Below are 22,287 nucleotides of genomic sequence, written 5' to 3' on the forward strand. Positions count from 1 at the left end.
GTGTCACCCACGTTCTGTGCGGAGATGATCTACGAGCTTCACGAGCTTTCGGCCTGATCGCAACTAAGCACACATATGGAGCAGAAGTCACATACAACCTCCAGCCCCTCCGCGTCGTCTGGGTTTCTTCCACTCGGACGGCGTGGGTCTAAATCCTCCCTCGCCACGACCCAGACCGAACGAGAAAACATGAATGCAGCTCTTGATCAAATCCATACTACGGCGTACCAGTCCGACTCACTGACGCACTTCAACGATTTCACCAGTCCACCAGCCCCGGCATCAGTGGTGGATGATAAAGTATTGTCAGAGGAGTTGCAAGGTGGTCTGAGTGGGCTGTATAGCCGCTTTAGGACCTCAGTTGGGGGCATGAGAGACATCGTGAGCGGTGCGGCAAAGACAACAGACAAAAATTCCATGGAGAGTCCCGGCGTTAAGAGCCCGCCGACAGAGCGTTCAATGACGAAGTCGGTCTCAGATACAGCGGGGGGCACCGCAGATTACCCTCCGTCACACCCCGACTCGTCGCAGGGCTCGAGACTACACTCACCAGTGGTGACAAGCTTTCAAAATGGCCAGGACGCTGCACCGCGGCCCAACGCGGGAAAGAACTCCAAAAAATCATCCAAGAGCGCCAGCATATCTTCGAAGACGTCTGTCTCGGCCTCGCCGGTCATGAAGTCCAGTATTGCACCACTGGCCAAACCCAGTGGGAGCTCTATTGCAGTAGATCCCGCAATCACCCAAATCCACGTGAATACTGTCAGTCAGGAGCACCGCTCTAGGAGCAGCTCTGTCAATGTTCCCACGCCGGGGATAAAGAAAGCAGATTCTGCAAGTATCGGCAGCAGGGATGGTCCCATGGACACATCCATGAGCCAAACATCTTCTGCGCTTAGCCAGAATCTACTCCATTCACCGGTGTTGTCTACGAAGACACAAGAAAGTCTACACGAAGATCAAGATCCGCTGGAAGGCAGTGACCTGCCTAGCCATATTTCCGACAATCAGTCGAGGAACTCCGTATCGTCAGACAAACCGAGACTGCCAGATAGCTTACCTCAACCTGGGATACCGCGAAGTTTGAAGCACACCGAACCCAGTCATGACGCACTTCCCCAACCTCATGAAAGTAGATCCAACTCCCGAATGTCTTTTGCCTACGAAGAGCAGGCTGCGCCGATCTCTGGGTCAAATAATCATCAAAAGGCTACTGTCGCTCCTGCCGAAGTAGGTATCTCCCGTGCAGAGCCGTCTCCGATTGGCGTGGCTCCAGTATCTCGTGAAGATACGGAATTCAGTGAAATTTCAAGACCCTCCGTGCCTGCGAAGACAAGTGAAAACTCGATCCCGACCGCTAACAGAAACCGGCTTCCTGGTTATGTGTTATCACGAGCATCCACAGCTGAGACAAGTACTACGGCGCCTTCTCTACCGCCGTTAAATACAAACGTTGAAAGTGTCACCGGACAAGCCCCTCAGGATGATCTACCACCAGTTGTGGAAGGTGATAGCGTTCTTCTGCAGTTGCGAAGTAAACTGCTGAGTAGAGATTTCTGGATGCGGGATGAAAACGCCAAGGACTGTTTTTACTGCGGAGAGCCTTTTACGACCTTTCGCAGGAAACATCATTGTCGCACCTGCGGTCAAATCTTCGATTCAAAATGCACGCTTCTCATCCCCGGGACCCGATTTGGACAGCCGGGCTCCATCCGTGTTTGCAAGCCTTGCGAGGCAATGATCAATGCGCATGATGATGACTCTTCTGAGTTCTCTGATAGCGAGCAAAGCCCCATCATCACGAACCCTCGAGTTTCTGAGCTCAACTGGGGTAATTCTCGCCCCTCCGTGGAAGATGATGATTCGTCGTCCATGGTGTCTCAATCGATCGAGCATGTCCTCAAGACCCCGACAATGGCTATTCCAGCAACTCGACGTGCAGGCGAGGGCCACAATCGTTCGGCCGTTCTCGAAATAAATCCCGATCGTCCTTTGACAAGACCTACCTCTTCGCGATCTCTAAGGTCTTCGATGGGAGGTAGGCCACACTCAATCAGCCATAAACGGCATCCCTCACGTCAGCAGTACATCCGGGGTTTCAAGCCGTACCACGAGGATCGAGCGCCCTTCCAGCGTCGCCACGGGGATGACTTCAGCACTGAGTCTCGACTTCCGGCCTTTCACAAAGACAATATCATTGACCCCGATCTCGCTCAGTATCTTTCAGATGATGCATCAAGCGGGGATGAGCAGCCTGGTCTATTGTCTGCGGTTTCCGAAAGTCATTTTTCTAAGAGCGGCGGTGATAACGAAAAGGCCACTTTCGGCGGGTTACTTGCTGCCACTATGAAGAAAGGCAGATCCGCATTTGGGGATCGAAGTGTCCCCAGTCTTAGCCAAGCTGGGCGGGATGTTGACGAGGCCAGCATTAGCAGCTCCAGAGCAGTCAATCTACCACGGTCTTCTCGTCACCGGACCCTCAGCGTGACAAGCAGCATACATCGTCAATCACCCAGAGGGTCAAAAGGAATCATGTTTCCGCATGATCTATCTCTGGGGGGGCTGTCATTTCACAATGGTGTTAACCAGACGGGATTCAAGAGCACCCGCAGCTCGTCAATGAGGGGGCCAGAAGCACCCCCTGTTGAGCTCAACAAAGCCAGCTTGGAGCATGTCCAGAGGCTTCTGGGCCAGCTCTTAACTGAATCGTCTGTTCCAAATGGCAGCAGCTGGGAAAGTGCTCTTATGCCAATCCTTTTGAAGGCAGCGGATGAGGTCGACCCTGATGTCCAACGTGGTGATGATATGGATATTCGCCACTACGTCAAAGTGAAGAAGATACCCGGGGGGCGTCCTGGCGACACTTCTTACGTATCAGGGCTAGTATTCACCAAGAATTTGGCACTGAAGAGCATGGCCAGAAGTATTTTGCATCCAAATATTCTTATCCTCACATTTCCGCTCGAATACGCTCGCCAACAACAACACTTCATGAGTCTGGAACCCGTCATACGACAGGAGCGTGAGTTTCTTGAAAATCTCGTGAGCCGAATTGCAGCATTACGACCAAACCTGCTCCTTGTCGAGAACAACGTCTCCGGTCTCGCTCTAGATCTTCTTGAGCGAGTTGGCATTGCGACTGCGTACAATGTCAAACCGTCTGTCCTCGAGGCTGTATCACGCTGTACGCAAACCAGAATTGTCACGTCGATGGACAAGCTTTTGACAACTACCATACATAGCGACTGCACCAGCTTTGACGTGAAAACATACGTTCACAATGGCCGAAAGAAGACGTACATGTACGTTTCTGGTTGTCCGAAAGAGCTAGGGTGTACAATTGTCTTGCGAGGTGGCAACGCAGAAATCCTCGGAAAGGTCAAACGAATCACGGAGTTCATGATCTACGTTGTCTACAACCTACGTTTGGAAACTTGTGTGATGCGTGACGAATTCGCGAAGCTTCCAACATCATCAACCAACGATACAAAGAAAATCACCTGCGAGGGAGAACAGAAAGTCAACCTTCATATGGGCTCCAACAACAATAATCCTTCGTCCACGGATGCAGCGGGATCTCAGACACTTAGCGAGAAAGGCATCGAAGATTCAGACGGTAAAGCGTCGATCGCTGCCGGTGTCATTGAGGTGCCGGATAACATCCCTATGCCGACGTACTACGACAACATGGTCCATGACCACCAAACGAAAATTCTGTCTGCTTCGCCTTTCGTCAAGTTTGAGCCTCCATATCTCCTCATGCGGACCAGAGAGATGGAACGCCGACTGGCGTACTTGAAAAGTCTCCGCGACCAAGACGGATACTCTGAAGAGAGCGCAGAGGAGAAAGCTAAACCACAGAAGTTCATTCTTATTACTCCTGAAATGGTCCATGACTCACCGCACGATGCTCCCCCAAAGGTCAAAGAGGTGCTCCGTGCAGCTCATGATGCAGAATATGACCGAGTCCTCTACCACTATTCAACCCAGAAGCGTCAATGGGAAGCCTATGTGGCAGGAAATGGAATCATGTTCGACCCATACGCCCATCAAAACATCGTCGTTCTCTACAGTCTTGTGTGCACTACAACATCGGTTCCATGTTCTGGACCTGACGTCTTTGCTTTGGAGTTCTACAACGAGCATGGGGATGATACGATATTCGAGCCAGATTGCACCCTTGGGCAATATGTTGAGGACCTGTGTCATACAGCGAATGCCGTCTGCACCTCCAACGGCTGTGAAAAGCGCATGTTCGAACATCATCGCCAATACGTTCATGGAGATGCCCAAATCAGTGTTCTGGTCCAGCCTTATCCCTCGAAGCTTAGGGGACTGCAGGACACTGTTCTCATGTGGAGCTGCTGCAAGATCTGTGGCAACGAAACTCAAGTGATGCCAATGTCCGAGAACACATGGAAGTACTCATTCGGTAAATACCTGGAGGTTTCGTTTTGGGGCCGAAATTTGCATGCTCGTGCAGGGGTGTGTCCTCATGATCTCCAGCGGGATCACTTACGTTATTTTGGCTTCAAAGACGTTGCACTTCGCATCCAGTACGATACGATTCATCTCCTAGAGATCATTGTTCCTCGGCCTCGCGTCACTTGGAAAGTTGACAACGACTTGAGACTGAGGAATGAAGTCTTCACGCGGACCGAGCAACGTCTCGGCAAGTTCATGATGTCGGTCCATGCTCGTCTAAAGGGCATTAATGTTGAAAGCGTTGTTCCTGAGCTTCTAGACGAATGCAAAAAGGAGGTTGAGAATCTGGTCAGGAAAGCAAACGAGGATCATGCTGCCTTGATACGTCAACTTCAGGACAAGTACTCTGGCTCTCGCTACTGGGAGGTAATACCTCTGAATCAAGTCCTTCGTTCTGTCCAAGAAAAGGTCGTCGAATGGGATACTATATTTGCGGATTTCGAGCAGAGTTTCTTCCCATCAGAGAAGGACATCAGGCGACTGGCAACCCTCCAGATCAAGAAAATCTTCCTTGACAGAGATGCAACATCCGTCAGTTCGGAAGATTCCCTACAAACTTCCAATGATATAGAAGACCAGACCACGCAGGAAAGCGACAAGCCACGAATGATGCGGCGCATGACGCTTTCCCCTGAAAAGGCTCAAAATGTTCTGGTTTCTGTTGTTGAGGAGCACACGGGCAAGAAGCACCGCGAAGCATCACGAGAAGAGGCTCAGCTACCCGTACTTCCTGCTCCAGCTGAAGAATCTGCTTTGGGCGTTGACGCTGTCAATGGCAAGAGAGCCTCCCCCCAAGATGAAGCCGTCGCCCAAGAAGAAGTTCGACATCTTGACTTGGCAGTTCCCTCTGGTCAATCGGAGCAAACACCTCTAGATTCGGACTCGCCTCTGAACCAACCGTTGTCCAATTCCGACGCACTGGCCGAAGGGCACATTGGCAAGAATGTCACACAGTCACCTCCGTCGCCACCTAAAGAGGCAGACGCTTCTTCGACAAGCAAAATCAAGGCAAAGGAGGAAGATAGCAGCGCTGAGCCGCCAAGTACTCCGCCGAATCGTCCTTCTGCCATTCCCAGACCTAGTGATGGTCCTTTCCGACGGTCTGAGAAAGCACGTTCTCCTCCATTGCTTCGTGCCCAATCTCAACCGGCTCATTTTGTGAGAGAGAAGAGCTTGGGTAACATCTCACTGGGCGGGTTGAAATTTGGTTCAAACAAAACGAACGACCTCGATCACACACGGGGTGATTCAACAAAATCACCAGACAGGAAGTTCCCGGTTCTTGGTTTAACGGCCCTTAAGAATGGTCGATTTCCTTCAGGGCACTCTCTGATCCCGCAGTCAACATCCAGGACACGCAACAATCCTCATGTCTCGAACCTCGCGAGACACTTTGAGCAGCTGAGTCGTGAGTTTGAGAAGGAACGACAGCGCGAGAGACGTCAGCGGGCTGCTCGGGGTACGCAGTCTCGTGCTTTCCCGCTGGCATCCTCAAAGCCTATCGTGGAGGTTTACCAAAATGTGAGAGAGGCCGTGGAAGAACGAGAGCCTCCAGTTGATGGGGAAGAAGCTCTACGACCAGCACCGCGAATGCCGCATGACGATCCAAGTCGTAAAAGTGATGAATTCGCCAATCAGCTAGCAGGGCATCAAGGTACCATGCAGAAGCCAGCTCAAGAGACATCACCAGGGTCTTTCGAGCCCCAAGGCATCGTCCGCACCGACTCCCAACTCATGTCTGAAGGTGAGCAGGATGAAGGAGCTAGTGATGATGAAAGAGCTACGGCAGAGGACCTTCGTCCTGTGGACTCACATGAAGAAGCTAAATTACTACCGGATGATGAGTCAATGGACTTCAAAGATCTGGCGAAACACGAACGTACGACGCTTTTGAAGATGTTAACCGATTTCTGGTCCAAGCGCTCTGCTAGTGGATGGACTGCCCTTGATTACCCTCTAAGTGTAATGGACCACGTCTTCGCAGATTGCGATATCATTGTGCGAGAAGACGAGCCGAGCTCGCTGGTTGCATTTGCATTAGATTCATTCGACTACAAGGAAAAACTTGCAAGCATCCAAAAGCGATACGACGAGATGGAGGAGCACAACTCCAACCCCAGTGACGACTCCCAAGAACCCGATGAAGCTCGAGTTGAGCACGCGCTCTTGAGGGCGACGGGAACTCACCTCAAGTATCAGTTCCAAGAGGGCCAAGCCAAAATGCTGTGCAAAGTGTTCTATGCTGAGCAGTTTGATGCCCTTCGGAAGAAGTGTGGCGTCGCGGACCGAATCGTCGAGTCGCTCTCTCGGTGCGCGAAATGGGATTCCAAGGGCGGGAAGACCAAGTCTTTGTTCCTGAAGACGTTAGATGATCGATTCATCCTCAAGTCTTTGTCACCCATTGAGACGCAAGCGTTCCTTAAGTTCGCTCCGGCTTACTTCCAGATCATGTCCGAGGCTTTGTTCCACGAACTCCCCTCCGCGATTGCAAAGATGTTTGGCTTTTACCAAGTGATTATCAAGAATCCTGTCACAGGAACGGAGTTCAACTGGTTCTTACTGCTGATGGAGAACCTCTTCTATGACCGGGTGCCTAATCGCATCTTCGATTTGAAGGGTTCCATGCGCAACCGCAAAGTGGAAAGCACCGGCGAACGCGATGAAGTCCTGCTGGATGAGAACATGGTGGACTTCATTTACGAGACACCATTGTTCTCGCGCGAGCACTCGAAGAAGCTGCTAAGCCAGAGTGTGTGGAACGATACCCTGTTCCTGGGTCGCCAGAACGTCATGGACTATTCGCTCATGATTGCCATTGATGATCAACGCAGCGAGCTGGTGGTGGGGATTATAGACTGCATCCGCACCTATACCTGGGACAAGAAGCTGGAGTCCTGGATCAAAGATCGCGGATTCGCGGGTGGCGGTCGCAACCGTCCGACTGTGACCAGTCCGAAGGAATACAAGAGCCGGTTCCGAGAGGCAATGGCAAGATACGTTCTCCAAGCTCCTAGCTGCTGGCACCAATTCCAACCGAATGCAATGTATCGGTATCTGCAGAATGAGCACAACGCGATCGACTTAGATGCCGTCGATGAAAGGGGAATCAATGCAGAGGCCGATGCTCTCCAGTGACAGGAGGCAATCACTACCTGAGACGTCAACGTACGCGACTATTTCCTTTTCTCTCTCCTCCTAACGAGTTATGACTTCATGACAAGATATTGATGATCAAGAGTTGCGTTTTTGATTGCAGTTGTGCATTTGTGTTTTGAGTGCCTTGGGCGACGATGTACAAATAGAGGCACTGCACATACAGACTCGTTCGCCCGGCTGAGGCCTGTTACTGTGTATGGGGAATTCGAGCAGAAGCAATGAAAAACTGCATCCCAGACATGCCTTTCTCCTTTGTTTTCATTTCCTGGCGACAGCAGAGTCGCTTTTTCGCACTACATGGTCATCCCGTCCTATACCTCGAAATACATTGCCGTTTAACATCCGTGTCCACTTGTCCCAACCGGTAAACTATTGAACTAGTAGTATCCCGCGACAGGAACCGAGAAGCTGCGTAGCCGAACGTGGCCAAGCCAGGAGCCTATAAGCTCACCAGCTGTAGTCCAATACTGTATGGCTCCCGCTCACCCGATCCATCGGCAGAAACCGGGACGCAGACGGGGACTCTAGTAGCCTCGGCCTCGGACTCGGCGCGCGTTTTCGTAGCGCCCCGCCATCCAGCTTGCGCTTTTCCGGCTCGTGCCTGCGTGCTTTTTTCTCTTGTTCTCTCTCCGTTGCTCCCGTCTACGATGAGAGTTTATACGGTCGTGGACCCTTGCTACACGCTTGAATAACAGCTGTTGGCAACCAAGACGTGCAGTCTTGCACGCAGATACTACGTCTAAGGACGTACTCCACTCACAATAACCTCCCAGTACAGCGATTCCAGGTCTATTGGATTTTGGTGGGAAGGCTAGCTGATGACGCACTTGAACTGAAGGCATTAAATTCGTCTCATGTACATGAGCAATGCATTAACCTCTTCCCCAGAAGACAGCGGTGGTCCAGACCGCAGAACAGAAACTGGATGTGGCTTTGGATCAACAAAAGCAAATGGAGAGGGAGAAAACATGTGGCAAGGAAAGAGGAGAAGAGGTATGTGTCACAGCTTCGCACCGGCGATCAACAAGAAGAAAAAAGAGATTGGAGCATCGAATCGTTCGGCTCACCATTCGGCGTCGCGACAGATTTACTCCAGGGCCAGGCCGAGGTTCTCCTCAGCGGGCACCACACGCACGGTGTTGGTGTGGCCCATGCCGCCGCGCCAACCCTGGACACAGACGATGGGGTCGCCCTTGTTGATAACGCCGAGCTTGAGACCGTGGTTGATACCCCACTTGAGGCGGCGGTCGACATCCTCCTGCCAGATCTTGACGTTGAAGTCGGGCTTCTTTTCGGGGAAGTAGAAGGGCCACACGCCGCGGTACAGGTGCGAGTACTGGAAAGCTCTGGTTAGCGCTTGATCGGGATCCAAGGACACCCGGGGTTGCAAAACTTACCCGAGAGGCGGTGTCGCTGCGAGTGACCATGAGGATGGGGCAGACAGGGCGGTACTTGGACAGAAGACGGGCAGTGCGGCCGCTGAGGAATCGTCAGTACACAGGCTCATCAATCAGTGAAACGAAAAGAGAAACGACAAAACATACCTGGTGGTCAGAACGACGATAGCACCGGCGTTCAGCTCCAGACTAGCACTGACGGCGGCCATGGCGATGGACTCGGAAGTCTCAGTGGGACGAGGAGCCAGGTTGCGCAGCTCATCGAAAATGCTGAAGTGAGGAATGGTCACCTCCGCAAGCAGGCAGGTCTCGTGCATCATCTTGACGGCCTCGCAGGGGTAGTTACCCTTGGCGGTCTCGCCAGAAAGCATGACACAGTCCGCACCGTCCAGAACGGCGTTGGCAACGTCCGAAACCTCGGCACGAGTGGGGCGGGGGTTGTATGTCATGGACTCGAGCATCTGGGTGGCGCAAATGACGGGCTTGCCCTTGATGTTGCACTTGGCGATCATCATCTTCTGGGCAATGAACACCTTGGGGGCGGGAATCTCGATACCCAGGTCACCACGAGCGACCATGACACCGTCGGTCTCCTCAAGGATCTCATCGAAGTTGTTGACACCCTGCTGGTTCTCGATCTTGGCAATGATCTGGATATCCTTGCCGTCCTCTCCGAGGACCTCGCGGATGTGACGGATGTCGCTACCACGGCGGATGAACGAGGCGAAGACCATGTCAACCTTGTTCTTGACACCAAACTGCAGGTCGCTGATGTCCTTCTGCGAAAGAGCAGGGAGGTCTACATCGGTACCCGGCAGGTTAACACCCTTGCGGGACGAGATGTTGCCGTTGTTCAAGCACTTGACGCGCAGGGTCTTATCATCCACCACCTCGATCACCTCAAATGACAGAATACCGTCATCGACATAGATGAGCTTGCCAGGGGAGATCACGCTAGTGATGTTCTTATAATCGAGATACCTGTCGTCCGCCCTGGTCAGCCTCCACTCCACACATTCCCCCACGGTCTCGAGCCGCCGACCGAGTCCATTGTCGGAAAGGTGGAATCTTACATGTTCTTGTCGTCGCTGGAAGCGGCATAGGCCTCGTCGGTGGTGATGTTGAGCTCATGGCCCAGCTTGATGGGGATATCCTTGTCATCGGGGGTGTTACCAGTACGGATCTCGGGACCCTTGGTATCGAGAGCAATGGCCAGAGGGCGGCCAGTCTGAACACGCGCAGCCTCGCGGGCGTTGTCGATCACGGATTGGTGGTACTGGTGCCAGAGTCAATGGATGTCTCTTCTCCACGTCTGTTTTCTTTCTGGATAGAGGGACACTAACCTCGTATGAGCCGTGAGAGAAGTTCATACGGACCACATTGAGACCAACTGCAATCGAATCAGTCTAGTTCTCGCCATACAACGTGGGGTATCGGGATTCTGTACCTGTGCGGAGAGCATTGATCTTCTCCACGGAGTTGGTCTTGGGGCCTAGAGAGGGGGTCGCCTGTCAGTGGCAATTTTTCTTCGGATGAGAGACTTGCCCTCCACGAATCGAGACTCGATATGAAGGCAAGGCTGGTGGTTAACAGGACATACCAATGGTACCGATGATGGAGGTGCGGCGGAAGTTCTTGGCCGGCACCATCTCGGTGTTGAGCTTCGAGTGCCACTCCAGCTTCATCCGGTTGGAAAGGTGGTCGAGAGAGCTGCTGGCCGCCATTTTGAACTGCTGAACTAACTGTGGAGAGTTGGTAGCAGAGGGGAGAGTGGGAGACAATTGAGGGTGGGATGGAGAGAAAGCGTGGGAGGGGGAGGAAGAAGGTGGGTGAGGGGCGGGAGGGAAAATGTTGGTCGCCGATGCTATGCTATCTCCGCCAACGTTGTCCCCCAGGTTGCTACGGTGTGCCCTTGGGGTCTCTTGGCCTGCGTCTATTGATTGGACTTCAATTGCAGTGGATGGGCTACATTTCTTCTTTTTTCGGTCCCGATGGATCCCATGACCTCGCTATCGTTTCGTTGCTTCTTTCCAATACGACTTCTTGCACACCCCCAATGCCCCTCAGCCCCTCCACCCAAGATTTTCATCCGTATCCGGCATATCCGCCGTCTGCCGCAGGTAGACAGAAAAAAGGAACGAGAGAAAAATTATACAAGGCTAGAAGCGAAAGGGCCCGTGCTAGCCTGCGCGGCGTAGATTGGAGTCCTTTGATCGAGTAAATGTGACAAATAGCGACAGCCAATTTGATGACGGCTTCGACAGAATTGGGATTTCGGTGGGCTGCGCCTTATCGATAACGGGAGGAAGGGGGGGGGGGGGGAGCAAGCCGGTGGCTGGGCTGGCTTACCTCATCCGCACCGCCCTGTGGCTGGGAATCTCATGCCCGACGTCATGTGAAAACGACCCACGTGAGGCCCTCCCCGTCTTCTGCTGTGCATCATCTGCGTCTACACATCTGCCCTCCAAATTCCCATTTTCTCTCCCGTTCCCAGTGCTGGTGCCGATACACAATAATGGTACGAGTCTTGCGTTGCTGCAGTCCAGCTCCAGGCATTAAAATGAAACGCGACGGTGATACTGACCGCTACTCTTCGAACAGTTCGGCCGTCTTACCCACTACGCATTCGATGCGGTTCTTTGTAAGTTCTTTCACGGGTTATGCAAGACCAGGCCATGAAACTCAGCTAATCTATATATCTGTCAATAGTTTCTGCTTTCCTGGCAGGTGTCAAGCGCTCCACAGGCCTCACGTAAATACCACCCATCTAAACCCTATCCCTCCCCGGTCCTTCGACACCCTCTCTACGGTCGAGGAAGCTGAAGGCTTTATCTTTGCAAGAATCTCTGGCTAACTCGGTTGACCCCCGACGCACGCCCTATCGGAAGGGTCGTGTGCGTACGGGGCGTCTCTAGCCCCAGTCTCAAATCCGAACAGATCTCCGATAACAAAGACGTCAAGCGTTGGGTCGATAACTACCTCGGTGTCGGCGAGTGGGTCATGGACCAGTCAGTGGCCGTGATGGGCTCATCCAGCTGGTTCGAGCGGAGACGGTGATTTTCCGCGGCTCTGGCACAGATCCGGTCTACGCTGCCATTCCTGTTTTGGTATTTCTCAATTGGACGTTCTGCTGGGAGATGGTGCGGTGGTTGCAGCTCTCTTGCGGGACAAAGGTGGGCGTTGCCGAGAGAAGCAGGGGATCAGGAGCGGTCCGTGAGGCCTCCTGACAGAATATCGGACGATCTGTATAGAAGGGCTTGCTGTGTGGTGGTTTCCATATTTGCCTTTTCAAGCTGATGTGCCCACCGTGGATAGCTGGATTGATGAGTAACGACCAACTCTTCTCTGTACTGCGCTGCAATCTCTATTACCAACATCATGTTCAGAGCTATGGCGTTTTTTGGTCTTATCCCGTATCATGGGATACTTTTGTTACTCTATACCTACTTCATACCACCTTCATATGAAATCCACTCTATATTCTTCCATGCTCCATGGATCCTCATTCTGTTAGCATTTCACTTCCTTCTGGAGTTCTGCATGTGGAGTGTTAGTACCATGGGAGTGCTGCTTCAGGGTCGAATTGCGGAGGCGATTGTACAAAGACGCGTGGGCTCGTTGCAGTGGACTGGCTCTGGCCGGATACCGAATGGCCGTGGCTTCTTGACGCAGTGGTTCTCCTAAAAATCGTATTCAAGTAGCTCGCCGACGCCTTATCGGAGTGGAGTAGGGTGCTCGTAGTCGTGATAGTAGGTATCTTTGGCATCGATCCTAACTAAACTTAGATCAAAGGGGGTATGTAAGATAAACATGAAAAGGACGACAAATATCCACCGATAGAAATATCGAAACGACGCCTACGTCTGGAGCAAGGCGTCAATATCCACACGACGGTAGTAAGAGACGTGGCCCATCTCTTCCCAGTAGTGGCCCATGTAGTCCGGCGAGATCAAGATGAGCTGAGATGCAATGAACGTATCTGTCACTAAGGTTAGCAAAGAACAATGTTTCCAGCGGCCCATCGGAAAAGGAACTGAGAGATCGCAAGAGAGATGACCTACCATCGCGGAAACCGATACCGGCGACATGACCCGTGCAACGCACAATGCGTGCACCTTCGAATGGAGCCTCATCTGCGACTCGCAAAAGCCCCCCGGGGCCAATGTCATTTGCTACGAACGTTACCTCACCCCGGGGGACGTTTGGGTCGCCGGTCAGCTTGATAGCCACCAGGCCCCCACTCTGACCGATTTTGTTGTCAGAGGTCTGATCATGACATTCTTCAGTCCCTTCTTTGATATCGCCCTCATTTGAGGGCCTGTCCACTATGCCACTTTCCGAGTCTGGGGGCCCGGATCGTTCCCGCTGAAGAACTAGAAGGAACTCACATCCATGGGCAGAGTAATCTCCAACCCAGATGCCCTGGTATGGCTTCTCTTTGGTTGGCGTGTACAAACTCGGGTCGAGAGTTGCATACGTCAACAGTGCCTCGTTATGGCCGGGCTCTAGCGCCAGTCGAAAATTGGTCCACCGCCGGACGCGAAAGGCGGCTTCCGAGACCTGCGATGGACTCTTAGGCTGCCGCACCGGGTTGCCAGCTGTCTCCCTGAGTACGTATTTGTCGGTAGGAATGGTTCGGGGTGGCCAGACTTGGTCTGAGGACACATTCGAGTCACGCGGAAGCTCCGGGGGGCAGAGAAGTAACGAGCTGAAAATGTACTGAGTCTCTGCAGCCATAGACATCCGACGTTCAGCCATCCATGCTTGGGCTGCAGCGGTTGGATCAGACGGATCCGGATCTTTCAGAAACAGAACAGGGTCGTCAAGCCAGAGGGCAATAGTGGGATCGAAGGCCTGAATCATGACCTCGGGGTTGGCCAGCCAAAGATGAAGCTGCGGTGCACCTCGGTCTGCAACAAGTCTGTAGGCCTCAATCACGCCACGTCGGTTATCGTAACGGGCTAGGATGATATTGCCGGTGTGTTCGTTGTCCGCAAACCAGATCTTGTACTGGGGGATGAACCAGTAGGAGATGTGGGCAAGGTAGAGACGACGGAAGGAGTCAAAAGGACCCGGGTCCGAGATGGGGAAAGGAAGATGCGAGTTGACCAGGTTAGCCCACAGTCGGTCATTGGAGCCATGTTCGGCGAGGACATGGCATGTAATGGACACACGGGCAAGGTCTTGAGCGGGGAGGTAGGACAGGATTTGATGGAGAATTTCAGCGGGTAGTTTATCAAAGAATGACTTGGTTTTTGTGCTTTCGGACCATGACTTATCATGGAGAATATCATCGATGAACTGCTGGTGGTCTTTGAGGCTGCTGCGGTCGCTCGGATGCTGGATGATCAACCCCACGATATCAGTCAAAAAACCACTAGATTTGGGGTTTTCTAGTAAATCGTACTTCAGGTGGAGGTGCTACAGCCATCCTGCTCATATCCCTCGAGGGTGTCAAGAGGAGAATGCGGAGCAATATGTCGAATGGCCAATGTGCTTCAACACAGTAGCGCGAATGACATCACTGCGACGCGGCGGCATGGGTCAGCATGGCCGGCGCATTCGGCGGGGTTAGAAGGGATTCAGACCAGAATAAAGATTAACAGCAGCTGGTCTGTTCCAGCTGGAGTAACGCTGATACCGCGCGAGGCGCGTGAATCGAGAGGAGAGGGAGCTCTTCGAGTGGTGGGTCGCGATGATAAGAGATAACGCCGCACTGGAGTTGACTCCGCACAACTGACGAATTGCAAGAGGCAATGCTGTCTGGACAGTCAAGATACAAATATTTCTGGCAGAAATTATGGGTGAAGCTATTGGAAGAGGCACAGTGGGTGTGGCAGAGTCGCGTGGAGTGGAAGAGACGCGTCGAGGTGGGAAGTGGGAGAAACGCGTCCACAGAAGCATCTGAGATGCGTCTGCAGCAATCGTAAGTGGCACCTTCCCAAGAACGACAAGAACCTCCTTCCGTGGAAAGCAAATAGACATGGAGGTACCTCTCTTCAGGCTTACAACAATCATAGTCCTTGGATTCCGCAAGCGATACGAGCACTGCTAGCTCAATATTTTACGCCCGTGGTTGGAGGGCATAGTTACAAATCGATGCTATTGACCTTCAAAGAAACAACGGCAAATGTTGAGATACAATTCCGTGCTATGTATTGCTTAACTTGTACCACTTGAAAGGTTCGAATCTCTCGAGTCCTCTCAACGGGTTTCTCTTAGCCACCAACTCAACATGGTGGTGTTTTCATCTGAAAGGCCTAATCGGTCCTGAACGGCTCTCCAAAGTGAGTGAGTAGTCTTCATATACGAGGGTATAGATATAGGCAGTGTGAAGTTGTCACCAGATAAAAAGAACATATCCACAGATGTGATCTCTGAGGTCGTGTGGGGATACCGCGGCATCTATGCGGAACATGATAGAACCACGGAAATGGCTATATTACTTTCAGACCAAGAGACTATGTATCACCTCTTCCGACGTCATGTTTGCTCACCGGCAGCATACAGTTAGTTACCCACCTAGCCCAGTAGACATGGTCAACCTGTATGTGTATTGATACAGCACGTGATCTCCTAAAGCAGCAACTTGTTTACACTGCCGAAAGAGGCAAGCAGATGGGGCCTCGGCACGCGCAGCGCAGGCAGGCGCGCCCTCGCGCCTCTGCTGCCTGCGCCGGTGTTTGTTTATGTTGTGATCTATACAGACCCTTTTATAAGCGCCAGTCCGACTTTCTGCATCTGCCATTTTTCGTCTCGATCGTGCCATTTGTCCCGTTGTGATTGATTTTCTTTCCTCCATTCCTCTTCAACCCATTGGAAGGCCCTTGGTTATATCTTCAGTGCTAAACGGCCTACACTCGACGGGTTTGAGCTGCTCAAGTCTACTGCTTCAAGATGGAGACTCGACAGTCTGGGAGAAAGCGGGCCAACAGTTCCATCTCGGACTCGAGAGACTCTTCTCCTGTCTCGCACCGCACCAGACAAAGCGCTGCTGCAATGGAGAAGCGCGCTGTACCGCCGGCGGCTACATGCACCCCACGAAGGTCCAGGAAGCGGGTGCGATTCTCCGATCCCGGTCCACGACTATTGCATGACACCAATGCATGCTCTACCGGGTTGACTCCGGCTATGCGGCGTACTTTCTTCAACAGCTTCTCAAGACCTGGCAACTGCACACCAAGCCGAAAAGCTCGGCGGAGATCAGCTCCAACCCCACGCTTCGGCCAAGTTTCTGACCCAGGGGACTCGTTCGATAAAACCTCTGAACAGGTGGTCCAGTTCACGCCGCTGCGTCAAATTTTAGATTCGCGCACCCAGAGGCGAATTCGGCGGTTTGGTCTCAGTGATGAGATCAATCATATCGAGCGTGAAAAGCGCCAGGCGACTAGCTACAGTAAGACATTGGCGGCCTTGCGTCAAGAACGTGATTCTTTACAGCAAGAATTAAACGTCATGCGGCAGCCACAAGAAAACACTGGGGGGCAGTTGCCATCCGACCAATCTTTTTGGACGTCTCCTCAGCTACGAGGTCGACAGCTGGAAGAGGAGACAACCCAGCTTCACGACGGTGTCTCGGTGGCTTCGGGTCACAGCGTGGATGCCCATGCCCCGTCTGTCAATAACGAGGGAGACATTTTCATGCTCAATGATAGTGCAGTCATTACTTCAAACTCCCCGGATTTCCGCGGTGTTCGCAACTATTGCTCTCCAGTTTCAGATGGCATGATGCTATGCGATCAAACCAACACCGATGTCTCGACTCAAACACGAGTTCTAGATAGCACAGAGATGTCAGATCTACACACTCTCACTCTCGACTTGGAAGCGGCGAGAAACGAAAAGAGAGATTTATTCAACGTATGCCGGTCGCACATTTCCGTCTTCGAGAACTTTGGTATGGACAATTCCCTTCGCCAATCCTCACCTCCGCCGGACTTTCTCGATAGTCTCATTGGTACTTTGACAACGGCCCTTTCCCGTGCATCTGATGCAACTCAGGCTCTTGAAGGCATCAGCCAGGAGTGTTCAGAATTGGGGTTCTCTGGTACCAGTCCAGACCAGGTGATGTCTGATATAAGGGATCACTTTCGCTCAGCTCGTCTCGAACTCGAACGTGCTATCCCGGGAGAGACCCCAGATGCAGGACTTGAAGACGGCAAAGCCACACTTGGGGCCTTGGTTAAAAGAGTGAGGTCACTAGCTAAGGATCTAAGAGCCGAACGCAAACACCACTATGGCTCGCAGGGCCGCGAGAAGGCTCTTCGCAGACAATTCGACAATTTATTACATCGCTATGAGGCCGCATCGGACAAGATTGGCAACCTCGAGGACTCTATTGCATCCTCTGCGAGCGACATGCTTCACACTAGGATCCGAATGCAAGATCTCGAGAACCAAGATCAGGAAAAAACTATCGGGATTGACAGATTAAACACCGCCCTCGACAAATACCGTGAAGATGTGAAGAGTCTTGAGGAACTGGTGGGCCGGTTGGAAGGCGAGAATCTGGCCGCCAAGAAGCAATATACGCAGCAAATATCCACACTCAGAGCACAAGTCGTCAGTGAGCGGAGACAACGGTCGGCTGTTGAGATCTCAGCCTCGGAATATGGATCTCGCATCCGAGAGCTCGAAGAAACAGTCGAGCAGAACCGCATTCGCGCTTGCGACCTCACAGCCCAGGTCGAGGCACTCGAAAAGGAGCATCGAAAAGCACTTGATACCCTTGATCAAAAGACACAAGCGCAGACACAGCAACACGAAGAAGAAACGGGTACACTCAATGTTCGCATCTCGGAACTCACCACCTCCCTTGAAGGGGCCAGGTCTGAGGCCCAACGTCTCCGCCAAATCAACAATGGCCTTGAGGACCAGCTTCAAATGGAAATCACAGCTCGGGATGAGCTGGTGGACAAGTGGGCTGCAGAACAGGCTCGCTCTTTCGCCTTCATGAAAGAGACGGTCAACTCCGAACGTCGGAGAGCCAAGGTCCGCGCGGCGAATTGGGAGCTCAAATCTGACGACCTCATGTCCGACGGTACCACAGGAACGGGAAGCGATCCCATTACTCCTGTGAGCATGACACGATTTGTGGACGTTGAGATGGGAAGGGGCAAGGGCCGAAGACGCATGGATAGTGGGATTGGTATTCTCACTGAAGAGGAGCTTCTAGAAGATGAGGAGCTTGCTGATATACAACGGGGGCTGGATTCGGATATTGATCTTCCTGGTTCCGATTTAATTGATGTTTAAGTCGTTTCATCTCTCATACTATTCTCTTTTGTGATTCCATGGGGTGTTTGTACTTTAACGATCGTTTCCCTATACTGGGAATTTCCCTATATATATTTGTATACACTTGATTGGGAGTTAAATGTCTGGAATTGACATTAAGAAAGAGGAAGCTATCTACATGGCAGGGCGATGGTCTGCAAACCTCAGGCTATAAACAGGTCCAAGGCCCGCCCCCGGGGTGTATTATTGCGGCGCCAAACGAAGCATACGTAGCAGGTATCTATACGGTATATCACCGGGAAAATGGGCTGGGATACCGTAAAATCCATCGGGCACCGTAGCACCAAAACCCCTTCTCCCTTATTGGTTGGCCGTCGATATTTAGGTATGTAGCTACCCCCAGAGCCCGTTAGACTCATCCGCCAGACCCCACACATTATTACCCCTTGTGGAACTAGGTGCGAGTATCGCATCTACGCCATGAGCATCGTAGCTCTCACCACAGTATGTAGATACATTCAAACTACTGAATTTTTTAGAAACCGCGAATTAAATGAATCCCTGGTCCGCGTGGGCTTTGCGGTGCATACCTCCTTTTAATGCCTAGTCCTTATGTCTCAGACAAGTGATACGCTGCAGGGGCTTGTAGTAGCTAGACGTACCTAACTCTTTTTTCTCTCGCGTTTCCTACCTAGTAGCACATATAAAAATTATGTATTACGTTCATGGCTTGGTTTCTCAGTAGAACTTCTCCCCTCCCATGTTTCCTATAGTTGCCAAGATATAGATCTCCAAAGCTGCATTCGAGATTATATGAAGTAGTCAATTGATGTATCTGTAGAGCCCACGGGGATATATCATATGAAGGCTCAGCTTATGATTATGATGAAATGAAGAAGAGTGTTTAATTCCACGAATACATCAAAGATAGCGAAACACAACGCAAGAAGGGGAGTATCGAAGTTTCGCCTAGTCTCAGTGTTTGGTGCTCTATTGCTTTTCGCCTAAGGCTCTCGGATTAGGATAGCTTTGTGGCAGTGCTCAAAGCCGGTGTTGCGGTTGAGGACTTTTGGCCACACGAACACTTCGCCCATTTCCGAGAGCAGACATTGTTCTTTGGAGCACAGTCGCTGTCACACGGGATCTCAGACGCATCGGGGCAAAAGTTCGCCGTCTGATCAGATGGCGTACATGGACAGAACATCTGAGCGCCGACTACCAGGCAGGCCGGCCCTGGGGTTGCAAATGGCGATGGGAGGATCTGCCCCTGGCAGGTACTGGCGGTACACTGAGTATCTTCCGCGGCGTCACACCAGGTGTCTCCGTTGCTACCAACAGTCTCGGTGGAAGAGGATGGCGTCGAGGTCGGAAACTGATCATCGCGGATTGCTTTAACAACTAATTTGGGGTGTGCATTAGCTAGTTAGACACAAGGTTACCGGATGCGATAGCAACAACAACTCTGCAGGGATTGCGCAAATAAGATGCAGTCAGGCGGGTGTATCTCACTCACTGGCATCTCTCTCAAGTATATATCCGTAATCAGACTGCGCCGCGGCCAAAGAACCCAGCAGGACTAGAAGCCCGGCCACACGACCAACACCACTCAGCAACATCGCGGCTAACTCGGACACTGAGTCAGGACATTCAGTTCCTGTATGGGATGATATGTAGCTATGAGCGTACGGATCAGTTTTGGCCGGTTTCTGTCCAAAACGAGGTCTCCTTGCTCGGCAGAGTGGTGGCAGCTCTCGCGGTCTAGACAATTGGATAACTAGATCTGGGGAAGAGCAAAAATTTAAGGGGGCAGAACTGCCTCAAGCCAAACCTTGGCATGGCTACCCTCGCTAATTTAGCATGGGGCAAAACAACTAGTCTGCTTGTCAAATGCCGTGAATACATGATTTCCAATTGCCTTATGAGTCTTAAGTTGTTCCTTCAGCCCGCAAGTACGGCCCCGGGGCCGTAGGTTGTTATGTAGCCCACTCACCTATTTCGCTTTACAGGTAATTCTCACCTTACAATGAATCCCGCCTCTTTCGATCCACTTTCTCTCCATCAAAACCTCGTTATGGAACTGTTACAAGCATCAAGCGTCCTGTTACTGTGCCGTACAGATCCATTCGGGGTTGTTCCCCATCCTTACAGGTGTAATCGGATGGTCTATATAACTGGATTTGCGAGAAAATCATCATTCACGGGGCAACATACTTCCCACGGCCCGTCTGTCTCGGGCCGATAGTTATTATTAGGGCTGTTTACTTTGATTCTTTTTTTCCGCTTCCCTCTTCGCGGCGAGACCAGAGCAAAATCTCCGTTTGATTGTTGAAGATTGATTGGACCCCCGAGTACTACATCATATACCTAAGGCAGGGTCTCAACTAAGCCTCACACGACTTACAATGGTCACTCCCACTTTTTCCCAAAGATACTCCGGAGGGCGCTGACTTTAGAGCCCATTCACAGGGTCGAGATCACGCAGCAGGACCTTCGAGAGGCTTCCTCCGCCAGTGCCTTCTTTACATTCTCAGTGCTGCTTTTCTTGTCCAGCTCGCCCACGGTTTCTCAAGCTCCATCCAGGAGAACAACCCCGTTCCCCGACGCGCAAGGCGCTTTTCCGACGCTGGGTCTCATCGTATTCTAGCACGAGCCTTGAACCCATCATTCGTCCAGAAAGGCGGCCAACTTGTCGACTCTCTCAACAACAGACAATACCCTGCATCGTCGAGTTTTACAGATAAATCCGCAATTGAAAATGGCAACTACGGGTGGGTCACTGTTGACCTTGCACCGTCATCGGAGGTTCTGGCATCGATTACCCCATTCCTGCAAGCAAATTGCCTATCTGCTTCGATTGGGGATTACAAGACTCAAAACACACGGAATGATCAGAACGCCCTAGGCACAGCTGGTAATGTGAGTTCAAGTGATTGGATCCGTCATGGAGTAATTCCGCGGTCTATGACAAGTGGATGCGTATTTTCCCTTTTCTGCCTCATTTACTGATTCATGCCGCGTATATACAGTTACTACCTACCGGCGCCCCGATGAAGAACATTTTCAATTTTGACGAGGGCACGATTATTGTGGAGGATATCCTCAGCCCACAGGCTGCCCCTGAGCTCAACTATGCTCAGTTCCGGACTCAGGTTGAAGCGTTCGGTGGGATAGAGGTCGCTCAAGAGCTAGGTTTACCAATACCACCGCAAGACGCTTCTGGCTATGCGATACCCACGCTCGCAAAATGGTTAGATATCGTTTTCTTGCAACTTCTGCGGTTGGGGTCCAGGCCTGATGTGCAACGCATTATTCAATACCATGTGAGTACCGTGGCAGCTAAGAAAGCCAAAGAACCGGCGAGACTGGTTGATTGACCAATCAATTCTGACAGCGATAGGTCACAAATCCGACTACGCAGGTAATTTGCCCATAGTTCACCTTTTCGATCAAGCCGCTGCTCGGATATGCCAGCCATCAATGCTTTGCATTATTGATACGTTCGCCCATTCGCTGACAATCTCGCGCAGGGTCAAATCCGGGAGGCTCTGAGCGCCGTAGGAAAGGGACTGCAGGATGTCGACATTAGCAACGGCGGCCGCGCGGTTGACTTCCCAGCTGGCAGCGATGCGGCCAAGGCGCTCTTCAAGACGCCCAACGGGAACGGCGGCTACTTCCTCTTTGCCCAACATCCGGATAAGCTGGGATCCAAGACGCTCGAGAAGATCAGCGTCTTCACCACTCCGCGATCTGCATTAGACAAGGCCCCGATATTTGGCGAAGATACTTCGGTATGGTACTACATGTCTGCAGAATTCACCGATGCTCCCTGAGTGCCTGTATCAGCAGCAAGGCGGTTACGATAACTGTGTCTGTTTCATGTTGTCTACACATAGATTGAACATTTAGCCCCAAATCTCTTCAAAATGTTACAAAGTCAACTCTTCATTACTGATTTGACGTAGCTATGAGTGTCAGCATCATACTGCCACCAAACTATCTCCGTGTAAAGAAT

At 51.8% G+C, this 22,287-nt stretch overlaps 7 protein-coding genes across 7 annotated transcripts; 4 read left to right on the forward strand and 3 right to left on the reverse strand.

Annotated features, from left to right (window-relative positions):
* Nucleotides 1–75: 75 nt before the first annotated feature.
* N7459_008821 (1-phosphatidylinositol-3-phosphate 5-kinase FAB1) lies at nt 76–7,620 on the forward strand (the record flags this gene model as incomplete). Its single annotated transcript, XM_056947989.1, has 1 exon — nt 76–7,620. The coding sequence occupies one exon, from the start codon at nt 76–78 to the stop codon at nt 7,618–7,620; it is 7,545 nt and encodes a 2,514-aa protein (XP_056797499.1).
* A 1,108-nt stretch (nt 7,621–8,728) lies between these two features.
* N7459_008822 (pyruvate kinase CDC19) lies at nt 8,729–10,762 on the reverse strand (the record flags this gene model as incomplete). Its single annotated transcript, XM_056947990.1, has 7 exons — nt 8,729–8,977; nt 9,039–9,120; nt 9,186–10,019; nt 10,112–10,314; nt 10,382–10,428; nt 10,486–10,530; nt 10,639–10,762. 7 exons carry the CDS (start codon nt 10,760–10,762, stop codon nt 8,729–8,731), a joined length of 1,584 nt encoding a protein of 527 aa, XP_056797500.1.
* An 836-nt stretch (nt 10,763–11,598) lies between these two features.
* N7459_008823 (DUF1748 domain-containing protein) lies at nt 11,599–12,095 on the forward strand (the record flags this gene model as incomplete). The annotated part of the gene is made up of 2 exons (XM_056947991.1): nt 11,599–11,679; nt 11,976–12,095. 2 exons carry the CDS (start codon nt 11,599–11,601, stop codon nt 12,093–12,095), a joined length of 201 nt encoding a protein of 66 aa, XP_056797501.1.
* Nucleotides 12,096–12,895: 800 nt separating this feature from the next.
* N7459_008824 (F-box protein) lies at nt 12,896–14,469 on the reverse strand (the record flags this gene model as incomplete). The annotated part of the gene is made up of 3 exons (XM_056947992.1): nt 12,896–13,017; nt 13,100–14,378; nt 14,446–14,469. The coding sequence occupies 3 exons, from the start codon at nt 14,467–14,469 to the stop codon at nt 12,896–12,898; spliced, it is 1,425 nt and encodes a 474-aa protein (XP_056797502.1).
* Nucleotides 14,470–15,935: 1,466 nt separating this feature from the next.
* On the forward strand, nt 15,936–18,293 carry N7459_008825 (uncharacterized protein; the record flags this gene model as incomplete). Its single annotated transcript, XM_056947993.1, has 1 exon — nt 15,936–18,293. One exon carries the CDS (start codon nt 15,936–15,938, stop codon nt 18,291–18,293), a length of 2,358 nt encoding a protein of 785 aa, XP_056797503.1.
* Nucleotides 18,294–19,293: 1,000 nt separating this feature from the next.
* N7459_008826 (uncharacterized protein) lies at nt 19,294–19,891 on the reverse strand (the record flags this gene model as incomplete). Its single annotated transcript, XM_056947994.1, has 2 exons — nt 19,294–19,673; nt 19,789–19,891. The coding sequence occupies 2 exons, from the start codon at nt 19,889–19,891 to the stop codon at nt 19,294–19,296; spliced, it is 483 nt and encodes a 160-aa protein (XP_056797504.1).
* Nucleotides 19,892–21,322: 1,431 nt separating this feature from the next.
* Nucleotides 21,323–22,105, forward strand: N7459_008827 (uncharacterized protein; the record flags this gene model as incomplete). Its single annotated transcript, XM_056947995.1, has 2 exons — nt 21,323–21,595; nt 21,803–22,105. 2 exons carry the CDS (start codon nt 21,323–21,325, stop codon nt 22,103–22,105), a joined length of 576 nt encoding a protein of 191 aa, XP_056797505.1.
* Nucleotides 22,106–22,287: the final 182 nt, after the last annotated feature.

The sequence above is a fragment of the Penicillium hispanicum genome, assembly GCF_028827665.1.
Source record: "Penicillium hispanicum strain IBT 35686 chromosome Unknown utg000007l_segment0_segment0, whole genome shotgun sequence".
Taxonomy (NCBI): domain Eukaryota; kingdom Fungi; phylum Ascomycota; class Eurotiomycetes; order Eurotiales; family Aspergillaceae; genus Penicillium; species Penicillium hispanicum.